The sequence below is a fragment of the Propithecus coquereli genome, unplaced genomic scaffold (genome assembly GCF_000956105.1).
Source record: "Propithecus coquereli isolate 6110/MARCELLA unplaced genomic scaffold, Pcoq_1.0 Scaffold440, whole genome shotgun sequence".
Taxonomy (NCBI): domain Eukaryota; kingdom Metazoa; phylum Chordata; class Mammalia; order Primates; family Indriidae; genus Propithecus; species Propithecus coquereli.
In genome coordinates, this window is record NW_012150175.1 from 1,676,296 (window position 1) to 1,697,267 (window position 20,972).

The 20,972-nt window shown below is 46.5% G+C and overlaps 1 protein-coding gene across 1 annotated transcript in view; it reads left to right on the plus strand.

Moving 5' to 3' along the window:
• The window catches only part of BLNK (B-cell linker), a 96,612-nt gene that overhangs the window by 54,473 nt on the left and 21,167 nt on the right, over window positions 1–20,972 (plus strand). Inside the window, exons 4-11 of the mRNA XM_012654453.1 lie at window positions 1,942–1,982; window positions 4,346–4,502; window positions 6,304–6,467; window positions 11,013–11,094; window positions 12,458–12,529; window positions 18,276–18,345; window positions 20,238–20,265; window positions 20,704–20,737. Of these exons, the coding sequence (XP_012509907.1) occupies window positions 1,942–1,982; window positions 4,346–4,502; window positions 6,304–6,467; window positions 11,013–11,094; window positions 12,458–12,529; window positions 18,276–18,345; window positions 20,238–20,265; window positions 20,704–20,737 (648 nt within the window). The remainder of the gene's footprint in view (window positions 1–1,941; window positions 1,983–4,345; window positions 4,503–6,303; window positions 6,468–11,012; window positions 11,095–12,457; window positions 12,530–18,275; window positions 18,346–20,237; window positions 20,266–20,703; window positions 20,738–20,972) is intronic.

Here is a 20,972-nt window from a genome sequence, read left to right on the forward strand (position 1 = left end):
CTTTGGGTAGTATAGACATCTTGACGATGTTGATTCTGCCGACCCACGAGCATGGTATGGTTTTCCACCTGTTTACGTCCTCGGCTATTTCCTTCCTCAATGTTTCATAGTTCTCCCTGTAGAGGTCTTTTACCTCCTTGGTTAAATATATTCCTAGATACTTTATTTTCTTAGTTGCTATTGTGAAGGGAATTGAGTCTTTGATTTGATTCTCGGTATGACTGCTGTTGGCGTATATGAAAGCCTCTGATTTGTGTGTATTGATTTTATATCCTGTTAAGTGTTGATCTTTAACTGTCTCCAAACTTAAAGCGTTAGAAACGTATTCCCCGCTGTGCCAGGTAACCATATCGGAAAAGGATTCATTCACTCATTCTTCTGGAATTTCTTGACAAATCTCCATGATCGCAATACGCTCTAATTTGGCATCAGTCAACCCAAACAATAATTTATTAAGAATTATTTTCTCTTTATGTCAAAGTTTGGCCCTTATTTGGCTAGGAGAGTGAGGCTCCTTCTTAGCGCCTGTCATGCTTCTCCCAAGAAAGGCTGCTAATGCTGTTGCTAAAAATGTGGCCACTCTGATCCAAAGGCCTCCTCCCTGACCCCACATCACCCCTGCAATTCCTGCACTGGTGCCTCTGTGGAACCCACCTGTGTGGCTCTCTAGAGTCAGGAGTCTGCTCTGGTAGGGGGTAGAAATGACAAAAAATGAAAAAGTTTCTGTTGCTGTTCTGGGGAACTCAGGAACCATCCACGGGGCCCTCTGCAGCAGCGTCTGCTCAGCGTGGTGGGAGCTGGGGCCCTCCACGGTGCAGTCGTTGGAGCCACTCTGCCACGTGGGCCTCTGTCTGGTTGGTTTCCCACAGGGCAGCGAGATTCCCATTCAGCCTCTAAGATCAGTTTATATGAGGGGCTAGACACTAAGTTTCTCATACTCTAACTGCGTTTTGGAGGAAAAGGGGTCAGATATTCCCCTTGGCTGTCATAATTCAGACCTAGTTTATTCTTCAAACTCATAAGCTACTTCAGGGCCATGACCTGTCATATGCATTTTTATGTTCCCTGCAGAGCCTGGGACAGCTTGAGTTGTCTCCCTGGAGCTCAAAGACAGGAGGCAACACAGTGTTGGGGCTCAGCGCATGAGCTTGGAAGCGAACCTGTAGGGTTCCACTCCCAGCTCTGCTGTTTAATACCTGGCCTTGGGCACTTGACTTACCTGCTCTAGGCCTCAGTTTCCTCACAAGGTTTCTGAGAGGGCCAAATGAGGGCAAAGCTCTGATAATATTGCCTGGCACATACTAAAGCACTGGATACATTTTTTTTTTTTAACAACAACAAAAAAGTGAAAGTTAGAGACAAAGAGAATCACAGAAGTTATCCCCTCATTTTATAGATCTGGAAACCAAGACAGAGATGTTAGGGGTCTTGCCCACATTCTCCGACTAGTTGGGAACAGAGCCAGATGAGACTTCAGGTCTACCTGACTCCCTGTTCAGTGCTCTTCCTGCTACATCATCCACAGATTGATTCAAAGAAGTCCTTAGAAAAGATAAATATTTAAAGTGATGGATATCCCAGTTACCCTGATTTGATTATATGAATGTATCAAATTATCACCCGTACCACAAAAATATGTACAGCTATTATGTATCGATAAAAATAAATAAAGAAGTCCTTAGAAACCACACAGTACAAATTGCAGGTCCCTACTGGGGGACCCAGAAATGTCCCTAAACAAAGACAGACAAGGTCAGATGCACCCCTGCTCTGCCCAATAGGACTTCTCTTTACATTTTGAAAGTTAATTTTTTAAAAAAAGGAGTTGAAAGCAAATGAACGTACTGGAAGGGAAGGCGGGTGTGGGCTGTTTGTGGGCAGACTGCAGCTGGCCAGCTGAGATTCACGCTCAGACATTCTGTCTCCCACATGCCATTTCAGAGAGCCCCGCGGACGAAGAGGAGCACTGGTCAGATGACTTTGTAAGTACTTGCTCCTGAAACCAGGAGGACACCAGGGCCCCACGGGAGGCTTTTTAAGGACGTATTTCTGAAGTACACGCTGATGGTCAGCTACACATCACAGAGGGGAGGAGAGGGCAGGCCTGGGAAGGCCACCCACAGACAAGGCCCCAGTAGCCTCACACCGGCCGACTTGCCCAGCTCTCGCCACATGCCAGGCTAAGAGCATACGCACGGCCCCATTTAGTCCTCACCAAAGCCCTCCAGAGCAGGCATCCTCATCCCCATTCTCAGGGCTGGTGTTCAGCACGCTCACCAGCACGGCCAAAACAGACGTTAAATGTTTCACTGTTGCTGTATCAGTTGGCAAATGCCTCTGTCCTCAACTCCCCAGTACCCCCTCACTCCTGGCCAGGAGCCCTAAACAAACCAACAACTAAAGAGTCCATGCCTGGCACATCGGGGGCCTCCAGGACCAAGGCATGGGAAGTTTAAGTAACTTGCAGTTCCAAAATTCAAACCCGGGCCCTCAGATATCAGAACCAGGCTCTTTAACACCAAGGTGCTTGCTGTGACCAAGAGAACATTAGCAGAGCTCTGGGGCCACAGAGTGAGAGAGAGTGAGAGACCTGGCCATGACGACATTGGCGGGTGGATCAGAGATAACCTCTTCAGAGTGTCTCTGCAGTCTGTAGGGCCCCTCTACCCACTTCTCTTTTGGGCTGTCTCGTACAGACAAGACCTCCTAAAAACTTCTCTTAACAATAATTATTCTTCACTTGTATCAATTTCATCCAGACTGCTAGCCTGTTCCAATCTGTGAGTTTTATATCTGGAAGGGATCCAAGAAGGCTTCCACACAAGCACACACCCATTTCACAGATAAGGAAACTGAGGCCAAGAGAATGAAAAAGACTCGCCTGCCCTCACTCAGTGACTCAGGGGCCTGTGGAATGAGAACCTAGGACTCAGACCTCCAGTCTAGTGTCCAGCTCCAGGCTGTATACACTTCCTGGAGTTTACAGACAGTCGTAGGAAACAGGAGTTCCTCCTTTTCCAACGGCAGAAAAAGAAAAGAAAAGTGAGGGGAAGGGGTGACTTCTCTGCCAATCACTCAGCATGGAGCTCCTCCCAGGGCCCGGCAGCGGCTGATCCCCCAGAAGCGCTGCAGCCGCGCCCCCTGCTGGCTGTACGTACACCTATACACACACACACACACACACACACACACACACGCACGTACCCACGCACGCACGCACCCTCCTCTAAAGCTAAGGAAAGAAGCTGGTTGGTCCACGTCCAGAGGAAAGAGAGGAAATCTCTGGCTGGATTAAAAGAGCACACAGTGGGGACTTAGAAAACACAAATAGAATCAGCCTGGAGAGGAGGGAATGACAAAGTCAAACAACCAAAATTAAGATATCGGCTGTCATAAGGATTGAGTAAACATCCACTCGATATTATTTTCACTTCAGTGGATCCCCACTGCACACAGGTTGAAATCCAGGCTTGTTCCTACAGCCCCCAGGCCTGTTTGATAAAATCCTGCTATAAAATTGCACGCAAAAGGAGACAGGCCAAAAAGCAGGTGCCTCCTCCATTCATTGGAAAGTCATGTATGGACCTGGCAGGGTGGCAGTTTGTGGGGGCAGTGGAGGCATTGTCCTGGGACATACATCACGTGTCCACATCGTGTATACACAGTGTACACATAAACTATCTCTGGAAAACACGCACAGCAAGTTAGTAACTCTGTTTGCCTCTGAGGCTGGGAAGGAGACCTTACCTTACATCCTTCTGAGCTATTTGGACTTCAGGCCATGTTAATGTATTTTCAATATGGATTTAAATAAAACTTTTATTTAAAAAAAATAAAGAGAATTGAGTGAGTTCACCTGGAGCCCAGACCCTGCAGCTTACCAATTCTGCTTTTAAAAAGCAACTCACCCCCTCAAGACATCGCGGTATCCTGGGTGCACCCCCTCCCCCGTCCACAGTAAACCCACTCTCGCCTCAACCATCGGCATTCATGGTATACAAAACCTACCGGTTATTCTATTTTATTGGGTCCTTTTTCTATCTCAAAAATGTGTTTTATTAACTCCTGCTGTTATTTTTGTCAACAGAGTGTCAGCCCCCTCAGGGTTCAGTAGTCCCCATGTTCCCCAGGACAGCACAGTGGTCGAGGGGGTAAACTTCGAAGGCAGACGTCAAACCCCAGCTTTGCCTCTCACTAGCTGCCTCACCTTGTGAAGTTAACCCCTCCGAGCCTTGGCTTCCCCGTCACTGCATTGGGGGAACAGCTGCGACAGCCTAAGGCAGGAGTTGTCCTGGCCACCGGGCGGCACAGGCAGGGGGGCCGAGCATGGTGTCTGCATTGGCAGGACAGCGACTATGAAAATCCAGATGAGCACTCGGACTCGGAGATGTACGTGATGCCCGCCGAGGAGAACGCCGACGACAGCTACGAGCCGCCTCCCACCGAGCAGGAGACCAGGACGGTCCACCCAGCCCTGCCCTTCGCCAGGGGCGAGTACGTAGGTGAGTCCACCCCCAGACCTGGGTGCCCCACCTCCCGCTTTCGCCACCTCCAAGCAGGTGATCTGGGCACTTACAGGTAACGGAGCCCAAGCTGTAGAGCTTTCCCACTCCAGGGGGAAAGGAATCTTTCCTAGATCGGGAACACTGAACACAGGCAAAAATCAATCAATTGAATGAGCACACCCTAATGGTTGCCCCCACCTTCTACAGACCCATGGGAAATCACCCCTGAGATTGGTCCCCACTTCTCTTAGGGCTCCCTAAACTCACGGTTCTGCAATTTCTTTTAAGAAGTTCATACAGAACTACAATGACCTTCAAGGACTCCAGTGTCCACCCCTCCTCCCCTCAACTCCTGCAGACAGCCCCTGAGTCTAGACTGTGGGTTTTTACGTGAGACACTCTAAGCCTGGAATTAGCCGCATAGGTTGAGTGGACACAGCTTGGGTCTGACCTTGAGGGCTGAGTGTGCGTTTTAACGTCAGTCAAGAAGTCTGTGTTCCCGTCTTGGCAGGTGTTTGGGCGCCCTAAAGGCTCAGAGAGCAAGTACGTCCATGACGGTCACAGCAATGCTAGTGTTTGTATAGAGCCTTCCTGCACGTAAAGGCCACTGTCATTAGCTGCTTCCTGACACGGCACCAGGTGGTGCTCTTTGCTTCATTCCACAGTTAATCTGTTGAGCACCTACTAGGTGCCAGAACTAGCATAGCACTAAGCATTCAGCCACGAGCCAGATGGACAGGCTCCCAGACTTTTTGCAGCTTACAGTTTAGCCTGGTGGCCTACTTAACCTTCTCAATAATCCCATGAAGGAAGGACTCACCCCCACCTGACAGCAGAGGGAAGAGAGGTTCAAAGGGTGAGCTGACCGAGCCCAGGTTCTCCGGGGCGGAGCGGGGATGCCAACCGGCCCCTCAGCCTCTGCAGCCTGGTCTTCCCGACTCTGCTCCACACGCTGCCCGCCGTACTCGGCAAACAACCTTGTTCAATCACTGCAACAGCCCTGGGGAGGAAGGGGCTGTGCCATTTTACAGACCAGGACAACGAAATTCAGGGTGGTTAAGCAGCTCGTTCAGGGCACACTCTTTAAAGCCTGTCTTCTACATTTTGCTGCTTCTGATGGGCTAAATATTACATTAGAAAATCTAAGTAAACTCCAAGAGCTGTAAATGACCCTGACAGAGTTATAGGCACAGCACGATGGATGCCCTAGTGTCTGCGCACAGCTACACCAAGAGAAAGAGAAAGAGCTTCCATGGAGGCGGCAACTGTGAAGTTAACCACACACCTTCAACGAGGAAGACTTGAGGGCCAAGGGCAGCAGCAGGCACCGCAGGAGAGAGTGGAGTCTGGGCCTGGCAGGCAGGGGCAGCTGCACCAGGCAAGCATGGGCTGTCACAGGAGGAAGCAGCAGGAAGCCAGTGACGCAATACAAAGGCCAGTCCCAGGATGGGGAATACACCAGGTTATGCCTATGCTAAGATTTTCCTAAAATGCATCAGTTCGAATCTCTGCTCGGGTCACAGACTCGCTGGGTAGACTCGATGTTGCCTAAGCCCTCCATCCTATGGCGTAGGCGATACAAGTTCCTTTGGGAGGATGCTTCTGATGAGGACATTCTTCTGAGCAGTTAAAATTTTTGCATAACATTTCACTTTACTCTTTTAAAGAATGCCCTGATTGATCATTTGTGTCTACGTAGATGCCCATGGTTCTATGCTTTCTAGATCTCCATGGCTTCCACCCAGGGAATAATGCAGAGCCTCTCTTGTGTTGTGTTTTTTTGTTTGTTTCTTTCAAGACAATCGATCAAGCCAGAGACAGTCTCCACCCTTCAGCAAGACGCTTCCCAGCAAGCCCAGCTGGCCTTCAGCCAAAGCAAGGCTCATCTCCACCCTGCCGGCCCCGACTGCTCTGCAGAAACCTCAAGTCCCACCCAAACCCAAAGGCCTCCCTGAGGATGAGGTAACGTAAATCTGTCTCGAAGGCTTCCCAGGACACAGAGCGGGCACGGGGCAGCGGCCAGGACAGTCTGGCCGATGGCCAGTCTTTCTTCTTCCATGCCCCGCTCCTCAACTGCTCCCCTCCAGCTCTCCACTGTTACCCTGAAAGGACTTTATTTTCCCTAAAAATGGCATGTGTGACCTCATTTTAAGCACCTGAATTCAGTAGAGGTGTATGGTATACTGCTAATGCTGACTCTGTACCTCACATTATCCCCTCGTCTCTTCCCCTGAGCTTCTGGTGACTCTTCTCTCTCCTGCATAAAATCTTCTTTCCCTTGTCTTCATTCTCCCTGCCCTGCCCTGTGCCCCTCCCTGTCTTTCCTCCACCTTCTTTTCTCTGTTCTCCTCCACTCTGCTCAGATGCAGAGGGCGACGTGGGACGTGAAAGGAAGACGGCCAGTCTGTAGGGAGACCCTGCACATCCTGGAGGGGAGCTCTTGCTTCCCTCTCCCTTTCCCTGTCCCCCAGGGATCCAGAGACCCACCTTCCCAGGTTGCCTGGGACCCAACTGCTGGTTAATCTCATCCATTTCCCCTGTTTTATTCTAGTTTAATTATACCTAGTTTTGTTTTATACCTAGTTTTATTCCCTGTGGAATTGCGTGCCTTTGCAAATGAGCAGGTGAACCCATTCAAACTGTGGTAGTAATGACTGAAAAGCCTCTCATGTCGTGGCTGCCAGAGGTATTTGCATATTAGGAAGAAAGACCAGCCCACAAGCATAACCATTAGGAACTCCAAGGGTAACAGTCTAAGAAACAAAACAGCATTAAAGACAACTCCCAACCATAACCAGGCATAATCTTATTGCAGCTTCTCTACGAAATAACTTGTTGCTAAATGCCTGTAGATGATAAAACCTGTGGCTTTCCTACATGTTGTGCAGTGACCTTCATTCCACCTTAATGCAATTTGTAGCCCAGCAGGAGATGGAGAAGAAATTTTACATCAAAATAGAGGCAGCATAGGCAGCATCCGGCCCAAGTTCCTACTTTGACCCTTCTAGCTGTGTGACTTTGGGCAAGCCAGACAACTTCTCTGAGTCTGTTTTATACCTCTTCCAGTTATTTTGAGAAATTAGTAAGAGAACATATATATAGCACTAGATACAGTGTTTGACACACAAGGGGCTTAATGTATGTTGGATTCCTTTCTACCATATTCTAAATTCTTTATAAAGTCCAGTTTTCTAGTTTCTTCTGAAAACTGACCTGGCAACACTGGGCCAGCTGTGGCCTCAAAGCCACTGAGCCCCGTGGCCCTTCTAGCTCGGCCGTGAATCCTTGGTCCCATTTGCCACAGTGCCCCCCGCCCACATTATGCGCGCACACATCCTCACCCTGCGTAGGACTCATCTGGCATGTTCCTCATCCTGGGACTGGCCTTTGTGTTGCATCATCGGCTTCCTACAGGATCCCAGTCACCTGCCTGCCCTTGTACGCATTTTAGTTTATGACCCCAGTGTAAGTCAGAAAGTCAGCAGACTTGGGGCAGGGGGAAGTGTGGTTCATCAGCCTCAGTCTGTCTGTCGGTCTGAGCGGTGATGCTGTCCTTCCAGGATGGGAATAGGGTGGCAGTAAGAAGCTGAGCAGGGGACAGGATGGGGAGATCAGCTGTTAGGGTTTCACTGTAAATTCTTTCAGCATTGGAATCCATATGAAGACATAAATTCAGACACAGAATGCAAATGCATACTGTGGTTATGTGGGGCTCTCCATTTCTGCAAATAACTGAGAGTGGACCCCAGTGAGGCGAGGCAGAGTTTGCTAATAGCAGCCTGGTGGACGTGGCTCAGGCTGGCCTGCACCAGTGGGAAAAGCAGTGTGGGGGAGGCTGCATTCTGGAATGGGCAGATTCAGAGTCAAGAAAAGAAAGAGGTTTAGAAACAAACAACAACAACAAAAAATAAAACAAGAACCAGAAGCCAATGTTAAGATGTAGCTGAACCATTAGATGGGAAAAGAAGTCAAGTACAAGCATAAATAAAAATGTTTAGCTCTGCTCTACTGGTTATAGGCAAAATATCGAGGTACAGGCTAAGCCAAGGGTCTGTGTTCAGATACAACATACTTGAGTCTGTGGACTAGGCTTTGAGAAGCTGGGTACTCCTCCTGGGGCTCAGCCCCTCCTTTCACAGGAACCAGCCCCCAGAAGAGAAGCTGGGCTTTGATGTGTCACTCTGGCTACTAGCTAATCCAGAGAGCTGGACCCATGGAACCAAAAGGGTCTTGTAGTCAGCCTCATCTCTGCCTTGGCTATTGGGTTAGTAAATTTCTATCCAATTCCATGAGGCTTGACTGCCCAGGCACTGGGATCACAAATACAGACAAGGAGGCGGCCCTGTCCTTCAGGAGTTCACAGTCTGACACCATGAGGCCAGCAACATAACAGAGGTGAGGACCAGGCTCCCTGTGCCACAGAGGAGCAGGTGCTCACCTCTGATTGGCAGAGACCAGGAAGACTTCTGATGATGCAGCAATTTACTCCCCTCACCTGGTAATACAACTAGAAAAGAATCAGGCAAGGATTTCCTCACAGGTCTGTCTGATTCCAAAGCCTCACCTCCTTCAGCCAGATCGTCTCTAAATATGACTGCAGAATTGAGATGTATGAGTAGAATCAACTGTGCCCCTTCCCAGGTTTGGAGGTGAAGAAAGAGAAGAGAAGCAGCAATTAAATGAAGAGAGGTAGATAAGACAGAAAGAGGAGGGGAAGGATGGGAGGCACCAGAATGCAGTGGATAAGAGTATGGGTGCTTAATTCTTGAACAGCCTGTGTTCAAATCCTGGATCTACCACTTTTTAACTATGAGACCTTGAGCTGGCTACTTAATTTCTCTGTGCCTCAGTTTCTTCATCTCAAAATGGATCTGATGGAGGTGCCTACCTTATTGGGTTGTTAGAAGAATTAAGTGAGATAATGCATGTAAAGTACTTAGAAGAGAGCCTGGAAATAAGTATTTTTTGTTTCTCCTAATACCCTACTTGGCTACCCACCAGAGAAGGTTATAAAAACCACTTTTGAGATCTGGTTATCCCATTTGTATCTTATCAATATAAAATCACTCCCTTCCCTTATTTATAGTCAATTTATTATTGACAAAGATGCCAAGACAATTCAATGGAGAAAGAATAGTTTTTTAAAAAAGCAAATGGTGCTGGGAAAACTACATATCCATGTGCAAAAGAATGAAATTGGACCCCTATCTCAGACCATACACAAAAATTAACTAAAAATGGATCATAGAACTTAAATGTTAGAGCTAAAACTATAAAACTCTTAGAAGAAAATATAATCTTTATGGCCTTGGGTTAGGCAATAGGTTCTTAGATACGACACCAAAAGCACAAGTAATACAATAAAAAATAAAGAACACTTCAAAATTTAAAAACTTTCATGCTGCAGATGATATCATGAAGGAAGTAAAAAGACAATCTACAGAATGGGAGAAAATTTTTGCAAATCATGTATCTGACAAGGGGCTTATATCTAGAACATATAAAGAACTCTTATAACAATAAAAAAGATAAACAACTCAATTAAAAATGGGCAGATTGAGACATAGAGAACAGAGGATAAAAAAAGAAAAAAAATGGGCAGAGATTTGAATAGACATTTCTCCAAAGAATATATATAAATGGCCAATAAGCCCATGAAAAGATGCTCAACATCATTAATCATCAGGGAAATGCAAATCAAATCTATAATGAGATACTACTTCACACCCCTGAGGATGGCTATAATAAAAAAGGCAGACAGTAACAAATATCAGTGAATATGTGGAGAAACTGGAACCTTCATACATTGCTGGTGGGAATGAAAAAGGGTGCAGCCACTTTGGAAAACAGTTTGGCAGTTCTTCAAACTGTTAGATATAGAGCTACCATATGACCCAAAAATTTCACCCCTAGGTATATTCCCAAGAGAAATGTGTGTCTACGTAAAAACTTGAATGGTCATAGTAGCCTTATTCATAACAGCCAAAAAAGTGAAGAAACCCAAATGACCATCAATTGATGAAGGGATAAACAAAATGTGGTATATTCATACAAAATGGAATATTATTTGGCCACAAAAAAGAATGGAGTCATGATACATATTCCAACATGGAAGAACCTTGAAAATATTATGCTAAGTGAAAGAAATCACAAAAGACTGCAGATTGTATGATTTCATTTATATACGATGTCCAGGATGGGCAAATCTGTAGAGACAGAAAGTAGGTTCATGGTTGACTAAGTCAGGGGAAGGGGTGGATGGAAAATGACTAATGGGTGCAAGGTTCCTTTTTAGAATGATAAAAATATTCTAAATTGAATTGTGGCAGTGGTTGCACAACTCTGGGAATATATTTTAAAAACACCAAATTGTATATTTTACATAGTAAAATTTAATGGTATGTGAATTATATCTCAAAAAAGCTTTTTAAAAAAACATCCCTCCCTCCCATACAATCAACCATGAATGTAGAGCATTCTCTTCATTCATTTCTACATTTCTGTTAGGCTGATTATGTGGTTCCTGTGGAAGATAACGACGAAAACTATATTCATCCTACAGAAGGCAGTTCACCCCCATCTGAAAAAGGTAAGAGTTTGTAGACTTTGTTGTTTCATTTTGTATTGAGACAGGGTCTTGCCCTGTTGCCCAGGCTAGAGTGCAGTGGCATCATCCCAACTCACTGCAACCTCAAACTTCTGGGCTCAAGCAATCCTCCTGCCTCAGCCTCCCAAAGTGCTAGGATTATGAACATGAGCCACCGCACCTGGCCAAAAGTTTGTAGTTTTAAGAACTTGAAAACTTCTAGTAGTTGATGGGGACATACAGGACTATTCAGTAGTAAGCACTGAATAGGGGCTCAAAAACGACAGTGCCCAGGCACCGCTCTCTCCTCCATGGCTACAGCATGTGCTTCTTTGGCTGGTGGGGCAGAGAGCATCGGTGAGCGACCATCTGTGTTTCATAGCCTGCCTCCCCTTCCTCCCTCCTCCATGATTTAATCCTCCCACCTCAAATCATGAAAGCACCTGGGTTGTTATCTTCAGCTACCCTCACTTAGAATGGATTCCTGATAAAACCACAAGCCACGATGTTGGCCTTGTAAATATCACACCGGGAACAATTTCTGCAGAAAAAGTGAAAGAGTAAAATAAGCTCTGCATCCTGGTTCTTTATATTCAGTGGTATCTCAGGCCTATGAGAAACATTCTTTTTTGTAAGCCTTTCATGGGATAACAAACGATAATACAAATGAATTATTTAAAAAACCAGTGCCACATACACTCAGATCAGGCACAGAACAGCACCTGTGGACGATAAAAATCCCATACAGGTGATGCCTCTTCAAGTGACATTACTCATCTAATAACACTCAACTCCAAAGTAGCAGTACTCAGTTTTTACTCTGCTGTCTTGTAGCAACCCTCTCCTCTACTCCCTAAATATCACCAACAGCTTCAAGACTCAAGCCACCCATTACCATGAAACAACAAACACATATTCCCTCCTTGTCCCTCCCTCCGAACCCATGAAATCCAAGAGCTATTGTGTGTATTGCATGTGGCAGGAGAGGTGGGACTATTAGTTTGGCTGCTCCACTATTGGGTTCAATAATCTTCTGATAGAAAGAAAAACAAACAAACAAAAAATACTCTCTTCTCCTAGACCTCCAGTTTGGCAAATGAAATTCCAAACCAGTATTCACTTTAACAAAATCTCTATCATAAAATAATTTGATCATTTTTTAACCATTAATATTTTCATTCTAAAGATGTTTCTCCTGGGAAGGCTTCTTTAATTGGTTTGTGAATTTAATAAAAGTATCTCCCATTCTTTGCAAATTCTCCAATCTGGTCATCATTTTCCCCTAAGTGTGAATGTCCCTCGTGGAATGTATTTGTAACCATTATACACACATGCACACACATATATATGTATTTGTGTGTTTTAGCTCCCGTGGTGAATAGATCAATCAAGCCAAATAACTCCTCAAAGCCAGCCTCTCCTCCAGGAACAGTTTCAGGTAAAGTATATGTGTGATTTGGATTGGTTTTAAGTCTATTTCAAATAAGATAAATAACTCAGATAAAATATGAAGAAATAATCACTTGTATTTCCGAATTTGTTAATGAATGGGAACAGAAGGCCTATCCTCATCCTTGCCTGGCGGCACCTGTGTTGAAGGGACCCTCCCCCCAGGCCCATTGGCCTCTGTTAGACAAGTCTGGTTTTCATCCTACCTCACCGGGCACCTTGCCGGCTTCTCTGTGTCCTCTCCCCTGGCTGAGGATGTCCCGAGGGCTCAGCCGCCAGCCCTCAGCTCTTCTGTCAGGACATCATGGTGGTTGCAAGCTTGGGTTTTGAGGCAGACAGATGTGGGTTGGAATCCCAGCATTTGCAGTTACCATCTGTTCCACGCTGGGCTCGTACTTCACCTCTCCAAGCATCAGATTTTCTCATCCATAAATGGAGATAATAGTCCCGGCCCCGTGACAGGAGGATTCTGAAATTGCAGATGAGAAAGTGTTCCCGCAGTGCCTGGCACACGCTAAGTGCTCAGGAGAGAGTTTTATTGTTCGTGTCTTTAGGGTTCATCCATTATTCTGGCTTCGCTTCTCATGTCTACACTGGTGATCTCTGGTGTCCACCTTGACCTGATTTCCCTTCTGAACACCCCAGCATTCCCATTGCCTCAAGCTCACCCGCTCCCTCCCCGCCTCCTGCCTTTATTCCTCTTCGTACTGGCGCCAGCCTCCAGCTACATGCCTCAGAGCACCTGTGTTCTCTCCAAAGCCTTCCGAATTTGTTCTTCCACTTTAGCTGCCACCAACCTAGTCCAGGCTTTCGTCACGCAATAGCCCAACACCTTCTTGCCTGCAGTCCACTAGCCACATCCCTGCCTCTCAGCTCTCTCCTCAGCAAGGAAGACTAAGCAGCCAAACTCCTCCAGGTGTTGCCAGTTTCATCCCACTACAAAGCTAGTTCTCACGTTTCCCCTACCCAAACCATGAAGCCCATGGTTCCCAGTTGCCTCCTATAGGCTTTGGCAACCCCTAAGGCTGAGCCAAATGCCCACACCCCACCCCATGAACAGCACAGAGGGGTGTAGGAGCTTCCTCTTTAGCATTCCCATGTGCATTCTGTTATTCTCTCTCCCTCCCCATTTCTCCCCCACTCTTCCCCCACCCCCTTCCAGAGATGAGCACAGATGACCTGGTCAGAGGAGGTGCTGAGATTATGGGTGGGTTGTTGGTGGAGAGGGTGAGCAAATCCCCAACATTGGTTGTATTTAAAGAATCATCATGAGGGCATTAGCCATTGGATGTATTACTCATTGGCTTGTTATTAACCTAGTATAGCTATATTTTAATTCTTCAAGGCCCAACTTGAGGCCTCCACCTCCAGGAAGCTTCTCCTGGTTTCTGTAGCCCTCAGAGAGCTCTTCCCACTTACATGCAGCTGGTACCTCTTCCCTGATTACTTTGTGTCTCTGTCTCATTTCCCCCAGGACATTGTGAGCTCCTTGAAGACCTTGCCTTCAATGTCACTTGCTCAGGGGGCATCGCCTGGCCCCACACTGGGCTAGATCCCCATGGCGTGCACTCCTGCAGTGCCCTGCACATGCCCTTTAGCCTCGACTTCTCCCCACCTCCCAGATTTCTGTCTTTCCTGTGAGCCCCTCAGCTCCATGTTTTGCTCACAGCCAGGGCTTAGCTCAGAATCTGGCTTATTAGCTTGTCATTAACCTCATGGAGCTATATTTTAATACTATAGGCATCAGATGAAGAAACCAAATCCAAACAAGCAAAAAGCATCCTGCTTATACGATCGTTGGATATAGGTGGGAGGAACTACAGGAAGGAGGAGGAAGTGAAATCATTTGGGAGGCGCAAACCTGAACAGTCAGTGAGTTTCTGAGTGTGCAAACGGCAGAATTTTCAGAATGAATTTTATAAAGGGAATGATCAGACTACTTGCCTGTGTCTTTGAATAACCATCCATTCTCCTTCAAATAGTCTCCTGATGGGCATCACAACAGTGCCGAGGTTGCTGGTTGGTGTTCCTGTCAAAGTGTCACACCACATCAATTGCCTCTGGTCAGTGTTGCTCTTAGCTCTTTGGTAGCCAATAAGGTACTTGTCAAGGATGACCTGGTAAAATCAGTGCAATGGCAGCCTCTGCCCTCCCCTTTGTGTTTCATACAGAGAAGCCGGTGGCAGGGACTTAGCCCAAACTCCAAAGCTAGAGGAGTGTCCTGGCTCCGACACTTGCTGGATGCCGGCTTTGAGCAAGTGTCCCTCTGTTTCTGAGGTTCTTCCCCTGAAAACTGGGAGAAATGGCACTTATGCCTGGGGTAATGTGCACATGAAATGAGTAAATGTGGATGAATCACTCATAAAACGGTAGCTCTTCGTTATTGTTCCCACACAGAATCCCTTGTTTTAACCTGCACCGATCCATGACCATTCTGGCAAACACTCTTGGGGAACAATTTTGTTTCTTCCTTTTGTCGTAAAGTTTTATTCTACACCGGGACTTTGCGACCTTGGCAGTGTTAACACTCGGGGCCAGATAATTCTTTCCCGTGGGAGCTGTCCTGTGCATTGCAGGATGTTTGGCAGCTTCCCTGCCTCTCTCTCCCTGCTAGATGCCAGTAGCATCTTCCCGATTGTGATGTGCAAAAATATCTCCAGACATGGCCAAATGTCCCTGGGTGGGCGAGCAAGTCATCCCCAGCTGAGAATCTCTGGTCTAAACAAATGGAAAAATTCAACCCCATTGTGATTTCTCTCTAAATGAGAATTTGAAGAGGATGGTGCAATCTCTGGCTGATTGGTAGCCTTTGTCAGAAGGTAAATAGGGTGTGTATTTCTGAGCTTCCTTAAGTAAATATCATTTTTTAAAGTATTGTTTTTCCTTATTTCATAAAAAAAAGGGAAGAGACTTTGAAATGTACGATTCTCTATAAATATGCTAGCTGGATTTCGGCGAAATTGGTTCTGGAGTTGTGGACTGAGATCTCTTTGCTTGGAGGAGTGTGTGCAGTGCCTGAGAGTAAGGGATGCAGCAGACACTAATGATGTAGAGTTTCTGTGACAGCTTAAAGAGAGTTGAATCCCAAGGGCTTACAATGCCGACACGGAGAATATGAATAATGAAACTTAGCAATACATTATACGTGGAACTGAAAAGAGGGTGATGCATAAAATATGTGTGGGAGGAGGAAAAACTAAGGGTAAATTGTTTTCCAAGTTGAGAAATTTTGATAAACACCAGCTAGCACAAGGCCCGCACTGTTAAACCAAACATTACCAAGTTTCTTGCTCAGTGCAATTAAAATGAAGCTGATTTTTCTTGTTTACTTTATGCTTTTGGGCATGTGTCCCTCTGTTGCATTCCCATTTTCTCCACGGGAGTATTCCAACCAAGAATTCATCTTTTCCAGAAAGCAAGGATCCTGGCAGTGAGGAGGGTACCAGGTGTGCCCCTGCTGGGGTTGTCTTCCCCTACCCAGCCATGCCCCTGGGTCTGGCTTCAGCCTCAGAGCAGCAAGAGGATCATTCTCCATCCTTCTGTGGGCATCCACAAAAGCGGTCCTCTGTTTTGCTTATCATTCCCCACATAAGGCAGAAGTAGCAGCAAGTGAATTTGGCATGCCAAATTATGCCCCAAAGTAACATTATGAGATCTTGGCTGGAAAGGAAAGTGACTTCCTGGGCTTTAAACTCAAATAGCCTTAAACCCAGCCATGCCACATGATCTGTCCAGAGCCTCAGTTTGCTCCACTTGATGTTATTTGAGACTCAGAGATGGCACATTTAAGGTATGTACCCGACACAGTGCTCGGCACCTAGAGATACTGTGATGGTCAATAACGACAATAAAACAAAGACAATAATAATCATATTTATGGAGATCCTATATGAGTCATAATTTACATATCATAAAACTCACCCATCTTATTTGTACAATTCAATGATTTTTGCAAACCATCACATTTATAGTAATGTATTATGTAACCATCACAATCCAGTTTCAGAAAATTTCCATGCCCACCCAACCCCAAAAGATCTCTTATGCTCATTTATAGCAATGCTGTTCCCACCCCCAGCCTCAGGCAACCACTGATCTGTTTCCTATTGCTATAGATTTGCCTTAGCTAGACGTTTCATGTAGATGGAATCATGTGATATATAGTCTTTTGCATCTTGCTCCTTTCACTTAGCCTAACGTTTTTAACCCTCGAATATTTTAAATCCCTTTCCAGCAATATTATTTTCTATATGACCAATTCTTTAAATTTTATGAAGTTACTCTGCTATCATATCACAATAACTCTGAATTTGGTAAATTAGGTGATGGTGTCTCTATTTCACAGAGGAGGAAACTGAGGCACAGTGGCCAATTTGGTGTCAGAAAAGTAACTAGAACTCTGTCTTCTGATGCAAGACTACAGGCTTTCCGCCAGTGCTTGTACCCTCCTCTGATCTCCAGAAATTATTTATTTGGAGGGAAAAGGAAGAAAGGAAGACATTTACAGACTCTTTGGAGATATGAAAGAAAAGGAAGCTTAGTGGGAAAGCCAGGCAGTAGGTCTGACAAAGATAATATACCCAAGTCAGTTGAGCCCTTGGCATTTAAGAAGAGGGAAAACCCCTGGGAGGAAATTCAGACTTAGACCTTCTTTCTACTTCCTTATTTTTCAGACAAGATATTTTTCCCCTTCCCTGAAATCTTCCATCGAAATCTATGAGTAGCCAAGGGTATTTTAACACTGTCAATCTTAAGTATTCAATTGGATACACCAGCTAACTAAACACAGTTGGACTCATACCACATATCCAGATGACATTTCAGTTGATTGTCACATGAAATGCAAAAATTCCAAAAGTAGCCTATTTTCCAAAATGTTTTTAAAAATCACATCCAGGTCAGCTATCATGTAAGTCAGAGCTTTAGAGCTGCACTGGAGGTAGCAGGCAGCCAGGAGACGCTGAGGGGCTGGCTTGGCTCTGGCTCCCCTCCCCGACCTGCCCTTTCTCCCAGTGGGGGTGGGGGAGGAAGACCCATCCTGCCTCTCTCACTGCCTCCCTCACAGTGACTGTCTGGCTTCCACCTTCAGGTATGGGAGGGGACGTTGGGTGCAGGGGACAAAGCCCTCTGGGTCTCCCTGTGACTTCAGAGCTGAGCTCTGGGCAGTAGCCTGCCACTTGTCCTAATCTGTCCATCTGTGTGCTGGGCAAAGGCCGTGGGAACTGGGAGATGAATGAGTGAAAATCCCCCAGATGTGAAGTTAGGTGTGTGGACTGTATTGAAGTGTGGTTTTGAAGGAGCAGTGTCTGTAGCTGTGAGTCAGGAGTGGCCACTTGGAGCCTCTCTGTCCCCAGGCACCGCTGCTGTGCACATAGTGCAGTACGCACAGATGTGAGCTCTTGGCTCCCTCCCGAAGGAACCCTTGTTGGGCTCTCGCTGGGCCCTCAGAATCAGGGGCCTCTGCTTGCCCATGGGGGTGAGGAGAAGGTCCTTCAGAAATGTTAAGGTGGAGTCCCTACTCCACATCCCACTTCTAAGCTTGTATGTTAACACTTTTAAAAAGATGTCATCACCTTTGCTCACAGGTTTTCCCTCATAACTTCAACGTGACTACCTGTACATGCTTCACTGAAAGCAACACAAATGCGCATGTACTCCTCAGCCTGTCAGAAAGGCCAGCCTCACTGTGACCCGTTTCGAGACTTGGGGACTGACTCATGTGTATGTTTGTGCAGGTCGAAACAGCGGGGCCTGGGAAACCAAATCATCTTCACCCGCTGCACCATCCCCGCTGCCAAGGGCCAGGTGAGTGCCTGTTGCAGGAAGCGGCTCTGTGAGATCTGAGGGGCTGCGGTGAGACCCCCCCTGTCCTGTTGACTTTCACTGAAGTTCTCCTTCACCCCATGGCAGGCTGCGGGCTGGACCAGGGAGGGGAGGGGACTGCTGATGTTGAAAACCAGGAGTCTTTCCTCCCAGAAGTTTTAGTCAGATCTTGAGTCCATTGTCATACCATGTTCCGCAAGGCACCTGACTATCAGAAGCTCCAGCACCTGAGTCATTTTGAGACCTTCTAGCAGGTTTCATCTTTACTTTCTACTCCTCAGCTTCTCTTTCGGGTAGTTGATGGTCTGTAAACAAGCATATGCATGTACATTTGCAGCACACACCAGGGTGCTCTATCAAAGCCACCCTGCTCAGGCTCCTTTCAAAAGTGAGAGTCAGGCCAGGCGTGGTGGCTCACACCGTAATCCCAGCAATTTGGGAGGCCCAGTGGGAGGACCACTTGAGGCCAAGAGTTCAAGATCAGCCTGGGCAACACAGCGAGACCCTTTCTTTACAAAAAATGAGAAAAATTAGCCAGGCATAGTAGTGTGAATGGTTCCAGCTACTCAGGAGGCTGAGGCAGAAGGATCACTTGAGCCCAGGAGTTGGAGGCTGCGGTGAGCTATGATCAGTCCACTGTACTCCAGCCTGGGTGACAGGGGAAGACCCTGTCTCAAAAAAGAAAAAGCGAGAGCCATTCTTTCTTATGGATGTAAAAGGGCTTTGTAAACAGCAATGTGGGTATTGCAGTGTGCTAATATTACAAACAGCAACTCCATAAAATTATGTTGGCTCAATAGGTTATTTTTAAAGCACATTTAAGTACATCTAAAGCTGGCCTGCATGGCTATAATCTTAGTTCTGCCTCTATATAAACCAAAGAATGCCTTAATTTCAGGGGTTTATGAACCAAAACTCTGCACATTTATCTCTTGGCTCAGTTACTTAGTCTCTCTGAGCCTCAGTTTCCTCATCCCTAAAATGGGATCATATTTTAAAAGGTCACTGTAAGGTTTAAATAACATTTAAATCTAACCCTAACCCAGTGCCAGGCATCATATAGGCACTCCATCATAACTGTTAGGATTCTTCTCCCATACTTCAGCTCTCAGCCAAAAACAAAGCGAGCTAACGAGCAAGAGAGGAATTTAAGATAAGCACAGATGAGAAGCATAAAACCTTAGCAACATCAGCAATATTAGATTCTAGTCTTTATTGGAACCAAGACAAACTGAGATGTTAGTGCAGACAAGCACCTTCAGGACTGCAAATCAGTGGTTTCCAGACTTGTTTTGGTCTCGGATCTTTCTGTTTGAATAAAATCCTACGGAGAAGTTGCATGGAGAGTAACCCCCTGGACACAGGACGGAAGCTGGCGTGGGAAGGCTGGGGCTACAGCCTCACCTGCTGGCCCCCTCTTGTCTCCACTCTGTCCCTGGGAAGTAGCCCCAGGGTGCTGCTGGGGAAGGGGAGGGCTGGGCAGACACACTGAGAAGACCCTGATTCTGGTCCTCATTTTACAGGTGAGGGAACTAAAGGTCAGGCTTGCCTCACAGCCAAGAGAAAGAGGCACGAGGTCGCAGAGTAATTAGTAGCAGAACTGGAACAAGAGCTCAGTTCCGCTGACTCCCTGGCAACTAGGCTCTTGCTTATCCTCAGCTAACCCCTTCCCCATCTGTCAGCGGGCTCTGTCCGAGGCTGGAACGATCATAATTAAATCCCACTTCCATCCCTCGCCTTTCTCCAAGGATCATCTTCTACACACTCGTATCACTTTCATCATTCTGGTTTAAATCTGAGAGTAAAATGATAAACAGCTCTACTGTGTCGTCGTCATTGTGATTTAACAAAGCTAATCTCTTTTTATTCCCCAGGAAAAAACCAGCTACACCACTGAAGACAGTAAGTTAATTTCGCATTTAAAAGTGCTTCATGTTTCCTGCAGTGTTTATTCTTATCCACTTATTTAAAGTCGAAAATGCTTCCAGCTCTGGTGAACACAGCAATCTTAGCAACCGAAGTTGCTGCTCAGACACTTCCAGTCCTCAGGTAGCCGGGGAGATGCTGCCTAGGAGGAGATCATCCCTCCTTGACCCTGGCAGCCTCGCGGAGTGTGCGCAGCAAGACCAGAGGGGGCCCCCGGGCCTCTGCCAGCCACCACCCTGCCTTCCTCATGGGAAACCTCTGTGTATCGGGCACACATAGGCCGGACTAAACTCAGAGTCTGGCCAAAACACGGTGAACCTGGGCAGCCCCACTATGTGAGGAAGCCCACTTGTTTCTGGTACCTACTGTGATTTAGCAAAAACACAGAAGGCAGGGCCATGAGACCAAAGCCAGAGGCCAGATGCCCACGGCACAAGCGCAAGCGCTGGTACCCTGCTGACAGAGCAGGGAGGGTCCCACCGCTCCACCATGAGACACTTCCACCTGGTTATCACTCAGTGCAAATGTTGGGCTGGGGGCTGTGTGATTGGAATTATTGTTGTGATTGAAAGAATAGCAATGCGTTAAAGAAAAGTTCTCCCAAAATATTTATTTTAACAATATTGCTCTGACTCTTTTATTTCTGCATTCTGCTCTATCGAATCTCCTTGCCCATTTTTTTT